The following is a 22285-nucleotide window of genomic DNA, read 5'->3' on the forward strand; positions in this document are numbered from 1 at the left end:
GCCCATGCCTATGTCCTGAATGGTACTACCTAGGTTTTCTTCTAGGGTTTTTATGGTATTAGGTCTAACATTTAAGTCTCTAATCCATCTTGAATTAATCTTCGTATAAGGAGTAAGGAAAGGATCCAGTTTCAGCTTTCTACTTATGGCTAGCCAATTTTCCCAGCACCATTTATTAAATAGGGAGTCCGTTCCCCATTTCTTGTTTCTCTCAGGTTTGTCAAAGATCAGATGGCTGTAGATGTGTGGTATTATTTCTGAGGACTCTGTTCTGTTCCATTGGTCTATATCTCTGTTTTGGTACCAGTACCATGCTGTTTTGGTTACTGTAGCCTTGTAGTATAGTTTGAAGTCAGGTAGCGTGATGCCTCCAGCTTTGTTCTTTTGACTTAGGATTGTCTTGGCAATGCGGGCTCTTTTTTGGTTCCATATGAACTTTAAAGCAATTTTTTCCAATTCTGTGAAGAAACTCATTGATAGCTTAATGGGGATGGCATTGAATCTATAAATCACCTTGGGCAGTATGGCCATTTTCACGATATTGATTCTTCCTATCCATGAGCATGGTATGTTCTTCCATTTGTTTGTGTCCTCTTTGATTTCACTGAGCAGTGGTTTGTAGTTCTCCTTGAAGAGGTCCTTTACATCCCTTGTAAGTTGGATTCCTAGGTATTTTATTCTCTTTGAGGCAATTATGAATGGAAATTCATTCATGATTTGGCTCTCTGTTTGTCTGTTACTGGTGTATAAGAATGCTTGTGATTTTTGCACATTAATTTTGTATCTTGAGACTTTGCTGAAGTTGCTTATCAGCTTAAGGAGATTTTGGGCTGAGACAATGGGGTTTTCTAAATATACAATCATGTCATCTGCAAACAGGGACAATTTGACTTCTTCTTTTCCTAACTGAATACCCTTTATTTCTTTCTCTTGCCTGATTGCCCTAGCCAGAACTTCCAACAGTATGTTGAATAGGAGTGGTGAGAGAGGGCATCCCTGTCTTGTGCCAGTTTTCAAAGGGAATTTTTCCAGTTTTTGCCCATTCAGTATGACGTTGGCTATGGGTTTGTCGTAAATAGCTCTTATTATTTTGAGGTATGATCCATCAATACCGAATTTATTGGGAGTTTTTAGCCTGAAGGGCTGTTGAATTTTGTCAAAGACCTTTTCTGCATCCATTGAGATAATCATGTGGTTCTTGTCTTTGGTTCTGTTTATATACTGGATTACGTTTATTGATTTGCGAATGTTGAACCAGCCTTGCATCCCAGGGATGAAGCCCACTGGATCATGGTGGATAAGCTTTTTCATGTGCTGCTGAATGCGGTTTGCCAGTATTTTATTGAGGATTTTTGCATCGATGTTCATCAGGGATATTGGTCTAAAATTCTCTTTTTTTGTTGTGTCTGCCAGGCTTTGGTATCAGGATGATGTTAGCCTCATAAAATGAGTCAGGGAGGATTCCCTCTTTTTCTATTGATTGGAATAGTTTCAGAAGGAATGGTACCAGCTCCTTCTTGTACCTCTGGTAGAATTCAGCTGTGAATCCATCTGGTCCTGGACTTTTTTTGGTTGGTAGGCTATTAATTATTGCCTCAATTTCAGAGCCTGCTATTGGTCTATTCGGGGATTAAACTTCCTGGTTTAGTCTTGGAAGAGTGTAAGTGTCCAGGAAATTATCCATTTCTTCTAGATTTTCTAGTTGATTTGCATAGAGGTGTTTATAGTATTCTCTGATGGTAGTTTGTATTTCTGTGGGGTCGGTGGTGATATCCCCTTTATCATTTTTTATTGCGTCTATTTGATTCTTCTCTCTTTTCTTCTTTATTAGTCTTGCTAGCGGTCTGTCAATTTTGTTGATTTTTTCAAAAAACCAACTCCTGCATTCATTGATTTTTTGGAGGGTTGTTTGTGTCTCTATCTCCTTCAGTTCTGCTCTGATCTTAGTTATTTCTTGCCTTCTGCTAGCTTTTGAATGTGTTTGCTCTTGCTTCTCTAGTTCTTTTAATTGTGATGTTAGAGTGTCAATTTTAGATCTTTCCAGCTTTCTCTTGTGGGCATTTAGTGCTATACATTTCCCTCTACACACTGCTTTAAATGTGTCCCAGAGATTCTGGTATGTTGTGTCTTTGTTCTCATTGGTTTCAAAGAACATCTTTATTTCTGTCTTCATTTCATTATACACCCAGTTGTCATTTAGGAGCAGGTTGTTTAGTTTTCATGTAGTTGAGCGGTTTTGATTGAGTTTCTTAGTCCTGAGTTCTAGTTTGATTGCACTGTGGTCTGAGAGACAGTTTGTTATAATTTCTGTTCTTGTACATTTGCTGAGGAGTGCTTTACTTCCAATTATGTGGTCAATTTTGGAATAAGTGCGATGTGGTGCTGAGAAGAATGTATATTCCGTTGATTTGGGGCGGAGAGTTCTATAGATGTCTATTAGGTCTGCTTGCTGCAGAGCTGAGTTCAATTCCTGGATATCCTTGTTAACTTTCTGTCTCGTTGATCTGTCTAATGTTGACAGTGGAGTGTTGAAGTCTCCCATTATTATTGTATGGGAGTCTCAGTCTCTTTGTAAGTCTCTAAGGACTTGCTTTATGAATCTGGGTGCTCCTGTATTGGGTGCATATATATTTAGGATAGTTAGCTCTTCCTGTTGAATTGATCCCTTTACCATTATGTAATGTCCTTCCTTGTCTCTTTTGATCTTTGATGGTTTAAAGTCTGTTTTATCAGAGACTAGGATTGCAACCCCTGCTTTTTTTTGTTCTCCATTTGCTTGGTAGATCTTCCTCCATCCCTTTATTTTGAGCCCATGTATGTCTCTGCATGTGAGATGGGTCTCCTGAATACAGCAGACTGATGGGTCTTGACTCTTTATCCAGTTTGCCAGTCTGTGTCTTTTAATTGGAGCATTTAGTCCACTTACATTTAAGGTTAATATTGTTATGTGTGAACTTGATCCTGCCATTATGATATTGACTGGTTATTTTGCTCGTTAGTCGATGCAGTTTCTTCCTAGCCTCGATGGTCTTTACATTTTGGCATGTTTTTGCAATGGCTGGGAGTGGTTGTTCCTTTCCATGTTCAGTGCTTCCTTCAGGGTCTCTTGTAAGGCAGGCCTGGTGGTGACAAAATCTCTAAGCATTTGCTTATCTGTAAAGGATTTTATTTCTCCTTCACTGATGAAACTTAGTTTGGCTGGATATGAAATTCTGGGTTGAAAATTCTTTTCTTTAAGAATGTTGAATATTGGCCCCCACTCTCTTCTGGCTTGTAGAGTTTCTGCCGAGAGATCTGCTGTTAGTCTGATGGGCTTCCCTTTGTGGGTAACCCGACCTTTCTCTCTGGCTGCCCTTAAGATTTTTTCCTTCATTTCAACTTTGGTGAATCTGGCAATTATGTGTCTTGGAGTTGCTCTTCTCGAGGAGTATCTTTGTGGCGTTCTCTGTATTTTCTGAATTTGAATGTTGGCCTGCCCTACTAGGTTGGGGAAGTTCTCCTGGATGATACCCTGAAGAGTGTTTTCCAACTTGGTTCCATTTTCCCCCTCACTTTCAGGCACCCCAATCAGACGTAGATTTGGTCTTTTTACATAATCCCATACTTCTTGCAGGCTTTGTTCCTTTCTTTTTCTTCTTTTTTCTTTTGGTTTCTCTTCTCACTTCATTTCATTCATTTGATCCTCAATCGCTGATACTCTTTCTTCCAGTTGATCGAGTCGGTTACTGAAGCTTGTGCATTTGTCACGTATTTCTCGTGTCATGGTTTTCATCTCTGTCATTTCATTTATGATCTTCTCTGCATTAATTATTCTAGCTATCAATTCTTCCACTCTTTTTTCAAGATTTTTAGTTTCTTTGCGCTGGGTACGTAATTCCTCCTTTAGCTCTGAGAAGTTTGATGGACTGAAGCCTTCTTCTCTCATCTCATCAAAGTCATTCCCCATCCAGCTTTGATCCATTGCTGGCGATGAGCTGCGCTCCTTTGCAGGGGGAGATGTGCTCTTATTTTTTGAATTTCCAGCTTTTCTGCCCTGCTTTTTCCCTATCTTTGTGGTTTTATCTGCCTCTGGTCTTTGATGATGGTGACATACTGATGGGGTTTTGGTATAGGTGTCCATCCTGTTTGATAGTTTTCCTTCTAACAGTCAGGACCCTCAGCTGTAGGTCTGTTGGAGATTGCTTGAGGTCCACTCCAGACCCTGTTTGCCTGAATCAGCAGCAGAGGCTGCAGAAGATAGAATATTGCTGAACAGCGAGTGTACCTGTCTGATTCTTGCTTTGGAAGCTTCCTCTCAGGGGTGTACTCCACCGTGTTAGGTGTGAGGTGTCAGTCTGCCCCTAGTGGGGGATGTCTCCCAGCTAGGCTACTGAGGGGTGAGGGACCCACTTGAGCAGGCAGTCTGTCCCTTCTCAGTTCTCAGCCTCCATGTTGGGAGATCCACTGCTCTCTTCAAAGCTGTCAGACAGAGTCATTTGCGTCTGCAGAGGTTTCTGCTGCTTTTGTTGTTGTTGTTGTTGTTATTTAGCTGTGCCCTGTCCCCAGAGGTGGAGTCTACAGAGACAGGCAGGTTTCCTTGAGCTGCTGTGAGCTCCACCCAGTTCGAGCTTCCCAGCGTCTTTGTTTACCTACTTAAGCCTCAGGGATGGCGGGCACCCCTCCCCCAGCCTCACTGCTGCCTTGTGGTTAGATTGCAGACTGCTGTGCTAGCAATGAGGGAGGCTCCGTGGGCGTGGGACCCTCCTGGCCAGGTGTGGGATATAATCACCTGGTGTGCCCGTTTGCTTAAAGCGCAGTATTGGGGTGGGAGTTACCTGATTTTCCAGGTGTTGTGTTTCTCAGTTCCCCTGGCTAGGAAAAGGGATTCCCTTCCCCCTTGCACTTCCCAGGTGAGGCGATGCCTCGCCCTGCTTCAGCTCTGGCTGGTCGGGCTGCAGCAGCTGACCAGCACCGATTGTCAGGGACTCCCTAGTGAGATGAACCCAGTACCTCAGTTGAAAATGCAGAAATCACCGGTCTTCTGTGTCGCTGGCGCTGGGAGTTGGAGACTGGAGCTGTTCCTATTCAGCCATCTTGCTCCCCATCCATATTTTTTTAAATTGCTGAGTTGTATTTTATTGTATAGATGTACTGCAATTTATTCACCAATTGGTTGATATTTTAGTTATTTATGATTTTGGTGTTTATGAATAAAGGTTCTAGAAATACATATTTAGGTTTCACGTGGACATGTTTCATTTCTCTTAGGCAGTCCTGAGTCATAAGGTAAGCGTATATATAAGTTTATAAGACACTGTCAAACTGTTTCAGAGTGGCTGTACCATATTGCATTCCCACCAGCAATGCCTGAGAATTCCAGTTGCTCTGAGTTTTTGCCAGCCTTTGATATTGATTGTTTGTTTATATATTTATTTTTAATTAAAGCAATTCTACTAGGTCCAAATTCCCTTTGATATCTCCATAATGATATTCTAGGCATCTTCGTGGCCCTGTGAAAGCCTTCTTTTCTCTTGTTAGGAAGGCAGTTTGGCCAAATATTTTATTAAGTCCTGAACATTTGCTTCTGTGAAATCAAGTTCTTCATCAAGTGGAATATGGCTGTAGGAGTCAGGTGAACTGAATTGCTTTTTGTCAGCAGGCTGGCTGGTTAGAACATAATACTAATGGCCTTTCAGGCTTAGGAAAATGAAGCCTGTTCCACTGCCAGAGATCACTCCCATATCCCATATAACTACTTCACAACTGGAGCCTTTACTAACAAAGAACTCCAAATAAGAGGGTAAATGCTTCAGTGGAAATTATCAGCACAGAAGTACCCTAAGCCACATATTCAGTTATTGCCCAAACAACCTCCTACAAAATAAGGAGGGGAGTCAGGCTAAACACCAACAGGCTAAAGAACTTTTAATTGAAATGTCACTTTCACTATTAAACAAAAAAGCCATCGCTGTGATGTGTGATAAAAGTTGATGGTGTCCTATTTCTTTGTGTGAAATTGCTTTTCTCTCATCACTGACTTAATTTGATTGCACCAGTTTGTCGGCTGTCACATTCAACTTCCCTCAGCTGCAAAATATAGATAATGACAGTCTAAGCAATTTAACAGTTATGTTGCAACATTTTGTTTCTTCTAATCAAGATAAACTAAGAATTATCCCCCCAACCCATGACTTTGACATAATAAAAAAGTTCAAGGTTTTCTTTTTTCTTTTTGTCTGTCTTGTATTTTACAGGTGGCTTGTCTAATATCTTGCATTTTCATCCTTATAGTCATCTATGCAATAGGACCTTTGCTTTACTGGCTGCCCATGGTACGGTAGTGCTTTTTCACTATCTACTTTTTAATTTAACTTTTCATGAGAATCATTGTATATAAAATTTCTTGGAAGTATAACCTCAATAATCATAAATCTAGAAACCATGTTACAGAAGTAAAGTCTGAATGAGGGAGGTATGGAAAGCTACATTTGAGGCAGGCGTGGGAGGGGGTACTGTGGCTGTTTCTTTTTAAGTTTTTGGCTCTCACGTAAGAATGGCATTGTGGAAATAGATTCATTCTGTGCTCATCTGGAGGGTGAAATTAGGCATAGTTGGTTATAAGAAGTATAAATTTTACTAAAACTTTGACTGTTAGAAAAACATATGTGCTAAGGCAAGGAAATAGGAAACAAAATACAGCTTCCCATTGTTGATATGTCTGTTATACAAAGTGACTCAGAACATTAGTGCCAGTGTTTCACCTTCTTCTTCATAAGGCTGAAGCACCAAAGGAATGCAAAACACTGGGCTTATGAAAGCCTGTCTCCATCCTTTGTTATTCTAATTTTTCATGTGTGTAGTGAGAATAAACCATTTCCATGGGAGAATCTTCCAATAATCAAGTTTGCTTTTCAAGAGAGTTATAAATATCTTCGGGTGAAGTCAGATAATTGACATTTAAGGCAATTATAAGAAAATATATGATGTACATATTTAATTTCATGCAACAAATACATTTCAAACAAATGACCATGAGTATGTATAGTTAAGAGGGCATTGAGCTTCATGACATTCATCCTTACAATTTACTTATTTTCTTTTTGTTCTTGTTGTTTAGAATTGTACAAATATTACTTTATGAATTTCTAGAATATATATTATTTTCCTAAAGTACAGTAATAGGTTAGTTTTAAACAAAACAAACATTGCTTTTGTCTTCTAATTGGTGACTGCTTTTCTCTATTAAGTACTTTAAAAACAAAACAATAAAATACCTTGGCCTTCTAAATTTACGTTACAATTTTTATGTTGCTTCATCTTCAACTTACATTTTATTTCTAGTGTGTCCTTGCAAGCATTATTGTTGTGGGACTGAAGGGAATGCTAATACAGTTCCGAGATTTAAAAAAATATTGGAATGTGGATAAAATCGATTGGGTAAGTAGAAATTTGATCTAAAACTATTCCTTTTCTGCTTAAACTTATGTTACCAAATACATACTAATAATTTTATTTTCAGCAGATAGATTTAGCCATTTGAGATTTGTATACTTTACAAACTACCATTTTTTTTTTCCAAAATCTTAATAAAAACATTGAAATATATATGAAACAGAAATAGAGTTTGGTCAAATTTTGATGAATGTGTAGTTTGAGAACTTTTAAAGAAATGCTAATAATTTCAGTGAATTTGGGATGCCCAATTTACAATGTGAATTAATTTTGGAAGTAAGACTTACCAGGGAAATAGACAGTAATAGAAATGTGACAATTTATAACCTGTATGAAAAACTATCATTAATCACTAAGAATGCATGCTGCGTGCACATAGGCTGAACCTCTTAATGGTGACCACTTTCATTCTAAATACAAAAGGTGTCATGAATTGCCTTTTAAATGGGTTACATTAAGAGGACCATGCTTGAAACAGATTAAAATATACTGAACCATGATAAAGTACGATTTCTACTAACATAAATAGCCCACTGATTCTAGAGAAACCTATCTATGCAAGAGCAATCCAGAATCCTCTCCCTCTCCAATATGGGAGACATACTTCATAAGTACCCTCTGTTTAGCTTTACTATGACAGTCATCATATTGAAATATAATTATTAATATGAAATACACATTTTCTCTTCTTCAGATCATTTTCTCTGAGAGATTTTGGGATATTATTTATGCTGGTGCCTACTTTCATAATATTCCTCCTGGGGCTCAGTATTACTGAGCTCTTACCAAAGTACAATGCTGGGCACCATGAGGAATGTGCAGATGAAAATAAAACTGTCCATTCTCTCCAGACAGTTATTTGTGGAGGAAGTAGACACAGAAACACTAACTTATTATGCAAGACAGGATAAAACATGACCTGGAGGGAAAAGTAGGAGCTTAGTTTTGGGGAAAATAGAGGCAGGAACATTTAATTTGGACTGATTAACATGAAAGACTGTCACAGAAGAGCTGAAATATGAACTGAGACTTGAAGGAACAGTATTTTGTAGGCAGAACAAGAGGCCAAAATTAACCATGACCTTTTAAAGGTGATATATGTTAGGTGGGTCATGGAAACAAAGAAATGAAAAGGTGCAAATTATTCAACAAGTTACTTGATTACCCTATGGTATTTGGCATGGGTAGAACATATAATGTGATGATGGGAGTAGTGACAGATGATGTTGGAAAAGTTAAGAATGGGTTGGATTGGGAAAGGCAACTCATGTCTTACAAATATGATTTGATTTCATTATGAAGGCAGTGAGACATCACTGAACGGTGAAATAAGAATAAAATGTATGTATTAGAAAGGTCACTTGAGTAGTTTGAGGAAGATGGATCAAACTGGTGAAGCATACAGAAATTTGAGCACTTCTTTAGCCCTTCAGGCATATAAATGAGGAAGGCCTAGACCAAGGCTGAGACCATGAAGTACAAGAAAAAATCAGATGAAAAATATCAAAGAGATTGTATTTGTTAGTCCTCACCACCAGTTCATTATATAATATGGATCAGTTGGAATGACTTCTGAGTTTTTATTTAGGAACACCAGTGGAGGAAGATGATATCATTCACTGAGTTATAGGATATAGAAAATTCTATTGTTTAGATGCATTTAGTGGTTATCTCTAGTCTTTTTGGGAAAAAAAAAAAAAAAGATTCTCCTACCCGAGTTATTTATTTCATCTCATTGTTTTCTGTACGTCACCAAGTAGTTTTCCACGAACTCATGTGTTTTATATTCCTTGAGCTATTTCATTGTGACAATATCTGCTTGTTTTCATACTAGAAAGAAGTTTTTGACTGAGTGTAAAATACTTTCACTCAGGTCTTTTTAATCTTAACATTATCTTTAGGCATTGAGGGATAAAGTAGATTTTATCCCTCATAATTTTTTTGTTGTTATTATAAGTAACTTGTTTTTCTACATGGATGCCCAAAGAAGTTCTTTCTTCTTACTTATGAAGTTTGGTACTATTATCAGAATATTACTGTGGTTGAGCACTCAGTTTCAAATTTCTGAGCATGACATAATCTTTTGATCTCATAATCAGGAATTATTTACAAAATTTTTCTTCTAATTTATCTTTGAATATTTTTTCAAATCTATGTATTCTGCTGTCTTTTTAGTGAATTTTCTATTTGTTTTTACTTTGTTTTCCTTCATATCTAAATATTTTCCCAGGATTATTTTGTTTTTCTGTGTAAGTGATTTATTTGGACTAGTCACATATCTCTGATTATGTATTTCTAGTTGTGATTATCTTACTTTTTAATTTTAAACATGGCTTTTATTTTCATTCATTTTCTTTCCTGAATTATTCTAGCCTGCCTGCTTTTTATCTCCTTCTGTTTTTCTGTTTTTCATTTATCATTCCTTCTTTGAATTTTTATATTTAAAGTTTCTTTCCTGAGATTATATTGCCTATTACATATCCAAATCTATCTTTTGCCTCTTATTCATTATTTTCTTTCTTATTTTCCTCATTTCCATGAATAGGGCCCTTGATGATTCATTTAGAATTGTAATGCATTTTTAGGGGACCCATTTGCTGGAAAACAACATAGGGAGAGCAGGAGGTTGGAAATGAGGTAGAGCAGCCCGCAGTTCTGATTTAGATCATTGAAGCAAAGCCTCAGAAATCACAGGTTCACTGGTGATCTCACGCTGTTGTCATTTCTCCATTCTTCATCTTGTTTTACTTCCTCCAGTCACCTTTACTTAGGAAGTCAGATTGTAAATGATACAAATGGCCTTTCACTCTGCAGTCCTCTGGTATTAAATAAATCTCTATGAGTACATTTCATTTTTCTCTGGTAGCCCATCTTTGACCTTAGAACTTAGAAGCTGTTGCCCCTAAAAGCTCTTACCAGATTATTGTACAGAATTTTCAGGATTCTGGCATTTAAACAAAAATCTATACTTGATTGAGCTCTGAGGATAAGTTTGTTGGCTTCTAGTGTCCTCCTTGATTATCACCCAAATTTCACAGTATTTGGCAAGTCTATATCGTATTTTGTAGTTAGAAGTTTTGACCATGTTCTGGCTTCATTGATGCTGATTTTTTCCCTTCTGTATTCACATTTTATATTGTTTTGGGTGGATTTTAATAGAGGAGGGTTGAGTAAAAATGCCTTTAATATACTCTCTAAATCTGATATCCAAATCTATACTTAGAACATTAATTCTAGCAGCAGTATGGCAGGTGGTTTACAGTGCAGATAACAAAAGCAGAGAGTTAAGTAGGACACTGTCAAAAGAGTTGAGGAAAGGAACAGTGTGAACTAAGGTATCATTAATAATTTGAGAAAAGGATATGATTTGAGATATTTTTTCTTAATTTATAGAATTTGTGAAATGATTGGACAGGTAGATTAAAGAGGAGGAAAAGTAAAATATGATTCCATACCTTCTGATTAGAGTACTGAAGGATATTAGTATTATAACTGAAGGAGAACATTGGAGGAAGGACAGATTCTCGGGTGAAGTTAATGAGTTTGCATTGGGACATGTTAAGTTTGAATGTGTTTGATAGCTAAAAATTGTTTAAGAGTTTAGAATTTGTAGTCTCCTACTTAGATGTGATAGTTAAATACTTGGAGTAAGTAGGCAATAGGGTGCAGGCAAAGATACGGTGTGAGAAAGGTGACGTGGATATAGCAGGTGCATGATGATTCAGTGGGACATTGGGTTTAGCTTGAAAATAGCCTTCTATGGTTGGAGTGAATAGGTATCTCTTAGTCGCCAAGGGATTCAACAGTGAAAAGCCATGGATTATTGGGTTATTGGGCACAGCATTCAAAGGATTATTGGACTATTGGGCGCAGCATTCAAAGTATGAATATTGCACAGACTTTTGTGGATATAGGCTATATACCCAATATGTATAATGTCTAGATTACTACATAGATGGACTATGCCTAGAATATCATGGAAGTGAAATTATCCAAGATATGGGTGTGTGTGTGTGTCAACTAATTTGAAGGTTTAAAGTTTAAAATATCATGTACATAGTCATCACATGGAAAATTAGAAACTGTTTCACCTCTTTACATTTTTTATTATGCTTTAAGTTCTAGGGTACATGTGCACAATGTGCAGATTTGTTACATATGTATACATGTGCCATGTTGGTGTGCTGCACCTATTAACTCGTCATTTACATTAAGTATATCTCCTAATGCTATGGCTCCCCCCTCCCCTCTCCCCACAATAGGCCTAACAGTTTAATATTGATGCTATTTTGAGTTGTTGGTCAAAACCCTCTTTGAAGTAATGAGAAAATAGTTGTCCAAAAGGAGACTTATTGGCTCAGAACTGAGTTTGAATAGCTGAACATTGGATACAGAATTCAGATCTGTAAAAATTTAATAATAGGGATCTGCCATAAAAACAGATAGTACAATAGTTAGGCTAGGGGGAAGTGAGGTAATTTAGTAGCTGTTAAACTGTGCTTTATGCTGATGTATGTTCTACAAAGACAAAGCATTGTGTGCCCTACTGAAGGTCAACACTGGGGTTAGTTTGTGTTTGGGGACTGTGAGTGCCAAATAGGGAAGAGAGCAAGTAGGAACACATAACAAAAAATAAAAAATAGGGGCCCAAGAGTCAACTAATTCTTGATAACTGTGACAACTAGCATTTGGGTCTTTAACAGGAATTATTACAGAATGCTATTGGGATTTATTCTAACCAATGGAACTATTTATTGGTCTATGTTATTAATTTCCATTTGATATTTTTTCAAAGCTATAAATGTAGCCCCAGGAAATAAGTAAGCATTTGGAAAGCCCAACTTATAATAGATGATGTTGTGGGAGAGTAAATATGCTTTAAAAATAGAACCAGATGGTACCAAAATTTCTGGTTGCTCTGATGAATTCTGGCCTCCAGGCTCTATGGTTTTTTATGTGGCAGGGACCAGGATCCTTAGTTCCCTATACCATATTGAATCGTGGAGGATGGCCCAGAGGAATTAGACTTATAAAGCTTTTGGTGAGGTATTATTCTGCCATACTTGGGCAGATTCAGTTAGCATTTGAGAGTGAGTGAAACTCAGAGTCATCGTGGGAAGCAAAAATAATGGTCAAAAACTTGCAGCCTTGTTTTGTATATGATTAAGTATAGCATAATACACCAGGAAGAAAAAAACACTATATATGAACAGAAGACTCAAATGGCTGTGTGTTCACCTGAATAAAGAAAAACCATCTCAGCTGGGAATGATCTCATAATAAGTAATAACCTAGCATTACATTTGTAGATGATGGATCTTAATATGACATTCATTTAAATTGTATTTTCTCTTTTACTCCAGAATGTTTGTTTGTCCTACATCAAAAGGAATTTTATGGATAAAATTCCCTCCATTTGCTTCCAAGGGCTCAGCTTTTCAAAAAAGCCTGTTAAGAATCACTCAAACTTAGTGTAGATAAATAATCCAGACAAAGGAGAAGCATTTCAAAAACAGCAACAAAAAAGAGCCCTTTAGAAATAGTTATTTCAGACTTGTCTGAAAAACATTTACACTCCTTCCCTCCCCAAGATTCTGCTATTTTTAGAATACAGAAACGTTTCTAACTTCCTCATTTGTGTATGGAATTAAAATATGTTTTCAAAGATGTTTTAAAGTGATAATATAGCTATTAGGACAGAAATAAACAAATTTAGAATTGCAGTCAGAGGCAAAGTGCTGCAAGTTTTGGGAGGAAAAGACAGAGGTTAAAAACGTTGTTTGTTTACTGTTTGATAAATGCAGGATTTAGTGTTAAGAAAATATAATCTGTATTTCACAAATTATTTTGCTTTTAAAGATATTTTTTCAGCACTAGGCTTAGAAATTCCAACTATAATACAATATCTTGTTGCAAATTATAATTTTAAGTGGTAAACAAAACAGCAATAACTTTGGTATTCCAACTAAAAGAGAATTAGAGTTTCATGTAATCTTTTGAAATGTTCCCAAAAACCAAGTTGGCCCTTTTATATTTTAGCTTTCGTAATGAATGGCCCCTTACAAATAAAATTATAATGATCTCCATAATGATTGATCTAAAAGTGGCATTGGCAGCATTGTTTGACTCAGTCATTTTAAAATTAGGCTTCCTGAGCCTTATGTATTAATAAATGACATTAGTTATTTTTATGGCAATCCTAGAAGACAAAATATTGTTGGGAATGACCAAAAATCTGTACACAATTGCTTGTAATAATATTACATTAAATGAGAAAGCGGTGGGAAATCATGGCATGCGTTTGAAGCATACACATCAACCAACTATTTACAGATCTTAAATATAGTGTTTGCTGGGGATTGAACTAAGGCTTGTCAGTGTCTGGAAATAAAAGAAGAAACTTTTCCCCACCTTTGCTGCTGAGAATCTGATGGAGCAGGATTTGTTTCTGTATTTCTGAACTTCTGTTTACCACTTGTTAAATAGTATCTTCTTGCTGAGAGATCTGGTCACAAGAGTGTTAAGAATACAATTGTGAGGAACTTAGCAATCGTGAGAAAGAAGTGAATTCCAAAGGATTCACAACTTCTGTTTCTTGTTTCTCTTTCAGGGCATATGGGTCAGTACATATGTATTTACAATATGCTTTGCTGCCAATGTGGGACTGCTGTTTGGTGTTGTTTGTACCATAGCTATAGTGATAGGACGCTTCCCAAGGTAGGATCCTATCTAAATGCTCTGTTTATTCTGACACAGCAGCAAAATACATGCTTACTTGCCATATGGTACTTGCTAGGTACTTTTATTTCTGTGTAACATATAGTACTACAATCTCATGTTTTTCTTGCTGTCAGAGAACTAGGGACAAACAGATAAGAAAATGTTTTATCTGCATATGATATTTAACAATGTTGATCTTAATGAAGATAAATAGCTTATCAACATTATAAAATAGAATATATAAACTCTTTTAAAATAAATAAACCCCTTAGCCTTATGCTGCATTATAGAGAGATTTATTTAAATTAAGTGAAGAGAGTTAGTAGCTAATGATCACAAATCATTTCACAATATAATTATTTGGAAAATTAAATAACTTCAGAATATTTTATTTTTCAGAAGTCAGATTAATCTATTTTCTAGATAATTTATTGAGAAACACACTCTCTTTTTGTCATTTTACTGAAAATTTATAAATCATTTCCCTAGTCTGACCAATTCTTTTTCTGCTTTACAAAGTATTCATCTGGGAATAATGTTTCTATTTACTTCACATCCATCTTTCCATTAAAGTTATTTGTGACATAATGTATTCTAAAAAATGTTGTTTTATTTCTATAGAGTCTTTCTTTATAGAATTTATATATTCAGATTCAATATTATCCAATCCTATCTTGCCATTGATTCTTTCTTTTCTTGCTTTTCATTAAAACAGTATTTTATCAATGCTGCATACTCTCTTGCCTTTTCTCTTTTATAATTCTTCTTTACTAATGCACATCTAGTAGCTTGGAGAGATAGGACTCTATTTATATGCCTCTGTTGTTAGCCTCTATCCCCAAATATCCTAGAGATATGTAGATTTACCAATGTCTTCTTATGAACAAATGGGTTATAGAATTTAAATCATTTCAGATACATTCTAGTTATTAAATGACTACTTTTGGTTTCTTCATTGTTTATATAATGATTAGGAAATGACTTGTTTTGTTTTCTCTCTGCTTTAAATTTAGAGCAATGACTCTAAGTATAAAAAACATGAAAGAAATGGAATTTAAAGTAAAGACAGAAATGGACAGTGTAAGTTTAGTTTTACTTTTCCTTTATGCAATTGTTAATAATTTTGTGGGTGAGATAATTTTAAGATATCACCAAAATAGATAAATTATGATAGTTAAAAATATAATTGTTTTTAATTAGTATAAACTTCGAATGGTACATATGTGATCACAATATATGTGACAAACGACATGCAACAAATCAATAGAACAAAAGAAAATCTCTTTGGATTCAGCATTCAAATAAAAGCGTAGCGTGGTTCCTAGAACTACAGTTCACTGTAGAATCATGGCCAAGATTGATTCAGGCATTTGGACACCTCTTTTCCATTACTGAGTTGCATAATCAAACTACACTGATAGTCTATTCTGAATTAAGTCATGGAGAAAGATAGAAAATAGGAAAGGGAATGAAGCAAATTTGGTTCATGGTATTGCTTTTTTCTTTTCTTTTCTTTTTTTTTTTAACTCAGTCAACTGTATGTTAGCAGAGGGTAATTCAGTCCAGTGGCTACAGAATGCCAATAGAATTGGTTTCTTACACAGTGGGAACCTTTTTAAGGGCACAACTTGTATAAACAGTCTTGCTCTGCTCATGCTTAGGAAAGCCAATTGATTATGTCTGAATTCTAGTTTGTTGTTCTAAAGGATGACTATAACAGTTTAAAGTGAGGGGGAAAATGTTGACTTGAAATATTTTTGCCAATTAAAAAAAATTGCCCTCATTTTGAACCTGCTTTGTAAATGTTTGACTAACCTTTTTCCCTTTATTTTTCACATACACTTGTTTCAGTATCTCATAATTCCCCTAAGGATAGAGTAAACTGGCCTCCCGCCAGAAGGACCAGTGTCAGGGTATTTCCAAATAGACTGGAAGTAGGAAGTAGCATCAGGAACCCTCTGCAGCACCCAAGGGAATGGCTTATGTTTTTAATACTATGGAAAGATTTGTTTCACAGAGAGCTATTTGGGTTCAGGGCCTTCCAGGGTGTTCTAGGCTCAAGTTTTCCACCAACTTTGCCTTTTGTTTCTTTCCTTAATTTTTCCATGGGAATTTAGTGCTTGTGCAAAGCCCCAGACTGACTTTTGGGCCCCTGAAGTCCCCTGTGTATCCACACCACAAGTACACATGTATTAGCCCTGACCTCCTCAGCTTTGAGACTGAATTTGGCTTTGGATTTGACTATTTTTGGCTTAAAAATCACTGTTTAATAAATTCTGTCTAATCCTTAACTTCTTCTTGGGCTAAACATGTAGAGAAGCGAATGAGGGGATTTACAGGAAGATGAAAATGCTAGAAATTTCTCCACATCTTTAAGTCTTGATTGGTCTTGGTCTAGTCACTGACCTGAATAATAACTGTTTCACATGGAGATTTTAATTTTATTATAATATTACATCTCTCTAATTTCTCAATGTTTTTTATAAAAAATAAAAGGGACAAAACTAAGATAAAGCAAGAGTTGAATGTAAGTTCTCAGGTGGAATTTTCAGCTAAATTAAAATAATCTGTCATTTATCTTTTCCATTTATGCACTCTTCCGCCTCTTCTTCATGTGAAATGACCCTTCGTGATTTGAGAGATCTCTTTCCACTCAGTGAATTTAACCCCACTGATAATTTCTTTTCTAGAACAATTTGAATCTCTATTCTTTAACAAATACATTTTTTTCATATTAACTTAAAACAACCCACTGGCACAATCACGTAGTTCAGGGTTGTCCAATCTTTTGGCTTCCCTGGGCCACACTAGAAGAAGAATTGTCTTGGGCCACACATAAAACACATTAACACTAATGACAGTTGATGAGCTAAACAAAAATTGCAAAAAAAGTCTTATAATGTCTTAAGAAAGTTTATGAATTTGTGTTGGGCTGCATTCAAAGCCATCCTAGGCGGCATGTGGCTCACGGGCCATGGCTTGGACAAATTTGATGTAGTGTGATTAGAGGGTCAGGCTAAGCTTTGGTGCTTTGGAATGACTAATATGACAGGCCTAAGAGTTAATTTTTATTTTTTGTTTCTAAGAGGTTTACTCTTGTCCGAACATTAGTTTGACAACTTAAGGTCTGTTTGTTTTCTTGAGTTATTTGTTGCAAATCTCACTTTGCAAAGTTCAATCAGTTTTGTAACTATAGGAACTTTTTGAGATTTTCTAGTTTAAACATTTGTCTCACTTTTGGAAATGAGGGAACTGAGAGAAGTTAAATGAATTGTCCAAATTAACATACTTAATGTTTTCTTTCTTTCATACTTCTATCCTCTGTCTGTATGCATCGCTATTCTTTGCATCTCCTCTTCTATGGAAGTAAAGCCTGAAAGAGTATTGCTTACTTAGTTGATCAAGAGTTGTCATTTTGTAGAATTTACCCTCCTTTCCATTTCTAGATCAGACACTTGCCCCAAAGGTCATAGAGAAGACTGTTTTAGTTGAGCATCACCAAGTGATGGGAAAATGGGCAAAGCAGACACCTTTTGTGTCAAAACTTTTCCTTCTTCCTTTCTGCATCGCTCACCACATCCTGGCAATCCAGTTCCTAGGCCTGCCCAAAGTAAAGTTATATTCCTACTACTACCTGTAGGTCTCTGTCTTCAAATTACAACTATTAATCACCTGTAAAGTATTTCAGCTGAAGGAAAGCTATGTCATTATGAGGTAAATAACTGATGGTTGACCCTTTAGGACACATTTTCATTAAAAAAAAGTACTGATGGTTAAGTAAATTAATTTTTAATTGATAGATTGAATAAAAGAAATACTTTTGAAAGGATAGGACTTCCTGGAACTCTTTGGATAGTCTAGGCTACTGCCTCCTGAAAAACCAGCTAGGAAGAATAAGGGCCACTTTCTTAAAAGCTGCCAACTTATCTTGCCATTATTAATGTTTCTTAGTAAACAGGAAATATGTATTTCGCCTAAGGAAGTGTGATAGTACATTAAGGCCTCTAAATACATTTTAGTAATCAAAATGTTAATTGAGAGATTGCTCATAAAACTGAGTGACATTTAGACCTGATTGTTTGTTGGCTATAATTCTCTATTATTTAATTCAGAGTTCTAAATCTGTTTCTTTTTCTCCTCTAAAAGGAAAACCTGCAGCAGGTGAAAATTATCTCAATAAACAACCCGCTTGTTTTCCTGAATGCAAAAAAATTTTATGCTGATTTAATGAACATAATCCAAAAGGAAAATGCCTGTAATCAGCCACTCGATGATACCAGCAAGGTAGGATCAGTGGTTTGATTAGAATGTCATACTACATGTAACCTTATATCATGACAATAAAACATATATCAAGTAAGTAATAATACATCACACAAGTATTTCGAGATCTCTCCCTTCAGCAAAACCTATGATTATTTGATTCTTTTAGTTGATTTTTAGGTAATCACTCTCTTGTTCATTCATTGATTTATTCAGCATATATTTAGTGGACATGTGTCACAGGTACTATAGCACTGAAAAGAATAAATAAGACAAATGATCTAATTTAATGGATCTCTTAACCAATCTCCAGAGGATTTTTTTGTTTTTGTTTTTGTTTTTGTTTTGGACGGAGTCTTGCTCTGTCGCCCAGGCTTAGTTCAGTGGCGCCATCTAGGCTCACTGCAAGCTCCGCCTCCCGGGTTCACGCCATTCTCCTGTCTCAGCCTCCTGAGTAGCTGGGACTACAGGCACCCGCCAGCAGGCCCAGCTAGTTTTTTTGTATTTTTAGAACAGACGGAGTTTCATGGTGTTAGCCAGGATGTTCTCAATCTCCTGACCTCATGATCCGCCCGCCTCGGCCTACCAAGTGCTGGGATTACAGGTGTGAGCCACTGCACCCGGCCGAAAGGATCTTTTTTTTTAAACCAAAGAAAAGGCATTAGAACTAACTCTAAACATGATGGAATATGATAAATGACTTCAGAGACGCATAAACTGTTGCAATCATTTTAATAATATTATTATAAAATTCCAGAATTCTTTATCTCCATTTATGCTGTCAATTAACAGAGATACTGAATCACATCTGCATCAGTATGATTTAATACAAATAAGCTATCTATTATCATTTGAATCCTTAAGCCCTCTGTAATGTTAGGAGTGTGGCCTTTGAGGCCAAGCTGCCTGGGTATGCCACTTACTACCTGTGGAATTTTGAGTTGTTGAATCTTTGTTCTTCAGTTTTCTCACATGTAATTGAGATGATTAAATGAGTCAATGAAGGCAAAGCATTTAGAATAGTGCTTGGCCTACTCAACACTGTAACATCTTAGTTAGCATTATTAGTTTGGTTGACTACTGTCTCCGTGAAACTTTCCTTGACTCCTCTAGAGCACAAGGATTGCTTCTTTTTCTTGTGTCCTTGAGCTACTTATTCCCAGTCATTTAGGTACATAGAAGATCTTGACCCTCCCATTTCTGATGTCTTAGGAGCTGTCCTGAACCACATTCTTGTCCCTTACAGCTTCACACTTCTGCCTTTGGGCCTTACCCTAATTTGTACCATAGAAGCCTTATATACAGGATCAGATATGTAATTTACAGGGGCCCAGTGCAAAATGAATATGTGAGGTCCCCTGTTCAACAATTATTAAGAATTTCAAGATGGTGACAGAATATCATTAAACCAGATTGGAGACCTTTCTAAGCATGGGCCCCTTTTGGGAGGAAAACTGTGGAGGTAAAGTGCCCTTCTCATCACACTGTATCAAGGGTACCTGCAATCAACATGATTTATCAACATGTTTATTCTACCTTGATCACCTGGATAAGGGAGTGTTTGCCAGGTTTCTCCACTGTAAAGTGACTCCCTTCTCTTTTATTCTGTGCTCTCCAGAAGAAAGTCACTGTGTGCAGCCCACACTTAAGAAACATGGAGTTATGATCCACCACCTAAAGGGTCGAATATCTACATAAATTATTTTGAAGTTCTTTTTCACGGGAGATTTCACATGAAGTATTTTTAAGACGAGGGAAAGGAAACTCAAGTTCACTGAATCTCTCTCAGGGGCCAGTCCCTTTAGTCAGGCTAACTTAATCATCACCAACCCTGAGATGTAAGTGGCGTTACCTGAATGTTACATAAAAAGGGAGGTAGAAATCGAGAGAGATAAAATAACCTGATGGAAATTGTATAGCTGATAACTGTGAGTCAGGCTTACAATACATAAGCTGTGGCTATAAAGAAGAGAAAACAGAGGTTCTGTAGTCAGCCTTTAAGATAAAAACTCATCTTGTGAGAGAAGCAGTGTAATGTAGTGGTTGGGAACAAGAGGCTTGGAATTGGAAAGGCATGAACTTTGGTTCTAACCCATGCTCTTACTAGCTTTGTGACTTTGGTGAAGTTATTTAACCTTTTAAATCTTTGACTCTCTTATATAAAAAATAAAAATTGTCACTTCATACAATTTTTCTGAGGATTAAATAATTAGTGTGAAGTCCTTGGCATACAGTGAGGACTGAAGAAATATCAACTGCTATCATCATGATTAACAAAAATAGCAATAGTACATTATTTGCGAAGTAGATAGCGCATGATCTCATTAGAGGCATCAATTATTGTCAGACAAGATTAACTGTAGGATACAGAGCTGGTTTTTTGTTTGTTTTTTAATCCAGCATTTTCATGTAGTGGTAATATATATGATCAGTGGTTCTCCCTCTTAAAATGCAATGTTAATAAAGATGATTTCTGATTGAATATGTTACTTTAAAAATGTGCAAATGTTTAATTTCTAATCCAAAATCAAAACAAACTTAGTCTTGCAGGAAATATTCTGAAGAAGACAGTCTTACTGATAACATAAATTATTTACTGAATTGCTATATGCTTAGAATTAATTATCATTTTATTATTTCAAAGTTTGTTTTATACATTATTCTGAAGAGAATGCTAGTGAAAAATAATTTTGGAGACTACTTTTTTGTTATTCTTTCTAAATAAAAGAATGATGTGATTTTTTCAGACAAGTAAAATTTTATAACATTTTTCTTCTTAATGTTTGTTTTTATTTTAGTGTGAACAAAACACGTTGCTCAATTCCCTATCCAATGGCAACTGCAATGGTGAGTTAGCTTTAAGGAAAAAGAAAATCTAAGTGTTTGACTTGAATATAGACCAGAGAATAAAATCTTCCCCTTCTCCTCATCTGCCTCCCTCCTCTGTTCTTCTTCCTCTTTTCTCCTAATTTTCCTCTTCCCTCTACTCTCCTCCTCCCTTCTACTGGCTTTAGCTTAAGCTTATGTTACCAAATAAGCACTAATACTTTTATATGCAGAAAATAGATTTAGCCATTTGGCTCCTTCTCCCTTCTCTACTCTTTCTTTCTCCCTCCTCCTCTCCTGTCTTCTCCCTCTCCCCTTCACTTCTACTCTTCTTTCTCTTCCTCCTCTGTCTTCTTCTTTCTTCCTTTTTTTTCTATTTTCTCCATCTCCTCTTTCTCTCTTCATTCTTTTCTTCCTTTTTCTATTTACTTCTTCCTCTTCGCTATTCTCTCTTCAATCTCCTCCTCTTTTCTTCTTCCCTCCTCTCTCCTTTTCCCTCTCCTTCTTCTTCCTCCTCTCCCACCTCTTTTCCTTTTCTCTCCTCTTTCCTCTCCTTCTTCTTTTCATTTACTTAAATGTTTGACCCACAAATTGAAATTCATGGCATTAGTGTAGTTTTAATATGGATGAGGATTTATCATGAAATATATCTTTGAATACATTTTGGATCGCCACCCAAAACAAACCAGCAATTTAAAGCTATTACGTGTTCAGATTTACCTGCAAAATCAGGTGACAAGAACAAATGTTTTGATGGTGGATGCTTGTTAAATTACCAGGTCAAAGTTCTCTAGAAGTTTAATTATCTTTCTTTGCAAACTGATGAATTGATGTGACCGCTGTCTCAGTAGAGAGAAAATTAAAAGATATACAAGAAAATATGGATGAGAAGTGTTGTGATATTATAACTAAATGATAAAAAAAGAGTTGAAACAAATTTGTATATTTATCTTTTAATTTGATATTTACTAAGATTAAAGCCTCAGTGTAGTTAAATTATTCATAATTGTGACTTTTATTTAATATAAAAGGTTTTACAAAAATT

At 36.1% G+C, this 22285-nt stretch overlaps 1 protein-coding gene across 2 annotated transcripts in view; it reads left to right on the forward strand.

The window, feature by feature from the left end:
* Positions 1 to 22285, forward strand: part of SLC26A7 (solute carrier family 26 member 7) — a 155574-nt gene that overhangs the window by 106682 nt on the left and 26607 nt on the right. For both annotated transcript variants that reach the window (XM_010364375.2, XM_030937653.1), the window contains exons 10-15: positions 6234 to 6311; positions 7321 to 7416; positions 14042 to 14148; positions 15165 to 15231; positions 18298 to 18435; positions 21213 to 21261. In XM_010364375.2, the coding sequence (XP_010362677.2) occupies positions 6234 to 6311; positions 7321 to 7416; positions 14042 to 14148; positions 15165 to 15231; positions 18298 to 18435; positions 21213 to 21261 (535 nt within the window). The remainder of the gene's footprint in view (positions 1 to 6233; positions 6312 to 7320; positions 7417 to 14041; positions 14149 to 15164; positions 15232 to 18297; positions 18436 to 21212; positions 21262 to 22285) is intronic.

This window comes from Rhinopithecus roxellana, chromosome 9 (genome assembly GCF_007565055.1).
Source record: "Rhinopithecus roxellana isolate Shanxi Qingling chromosome 9, ASM756505v1, whole genome shotgun sequence".
Lineage (NCBI taxonomy): Eukaryota > Metazoa > Chordata > Mammalia > Primates > Cercopithecidae > Rhinopithecus > Rhinopithecus roxellana.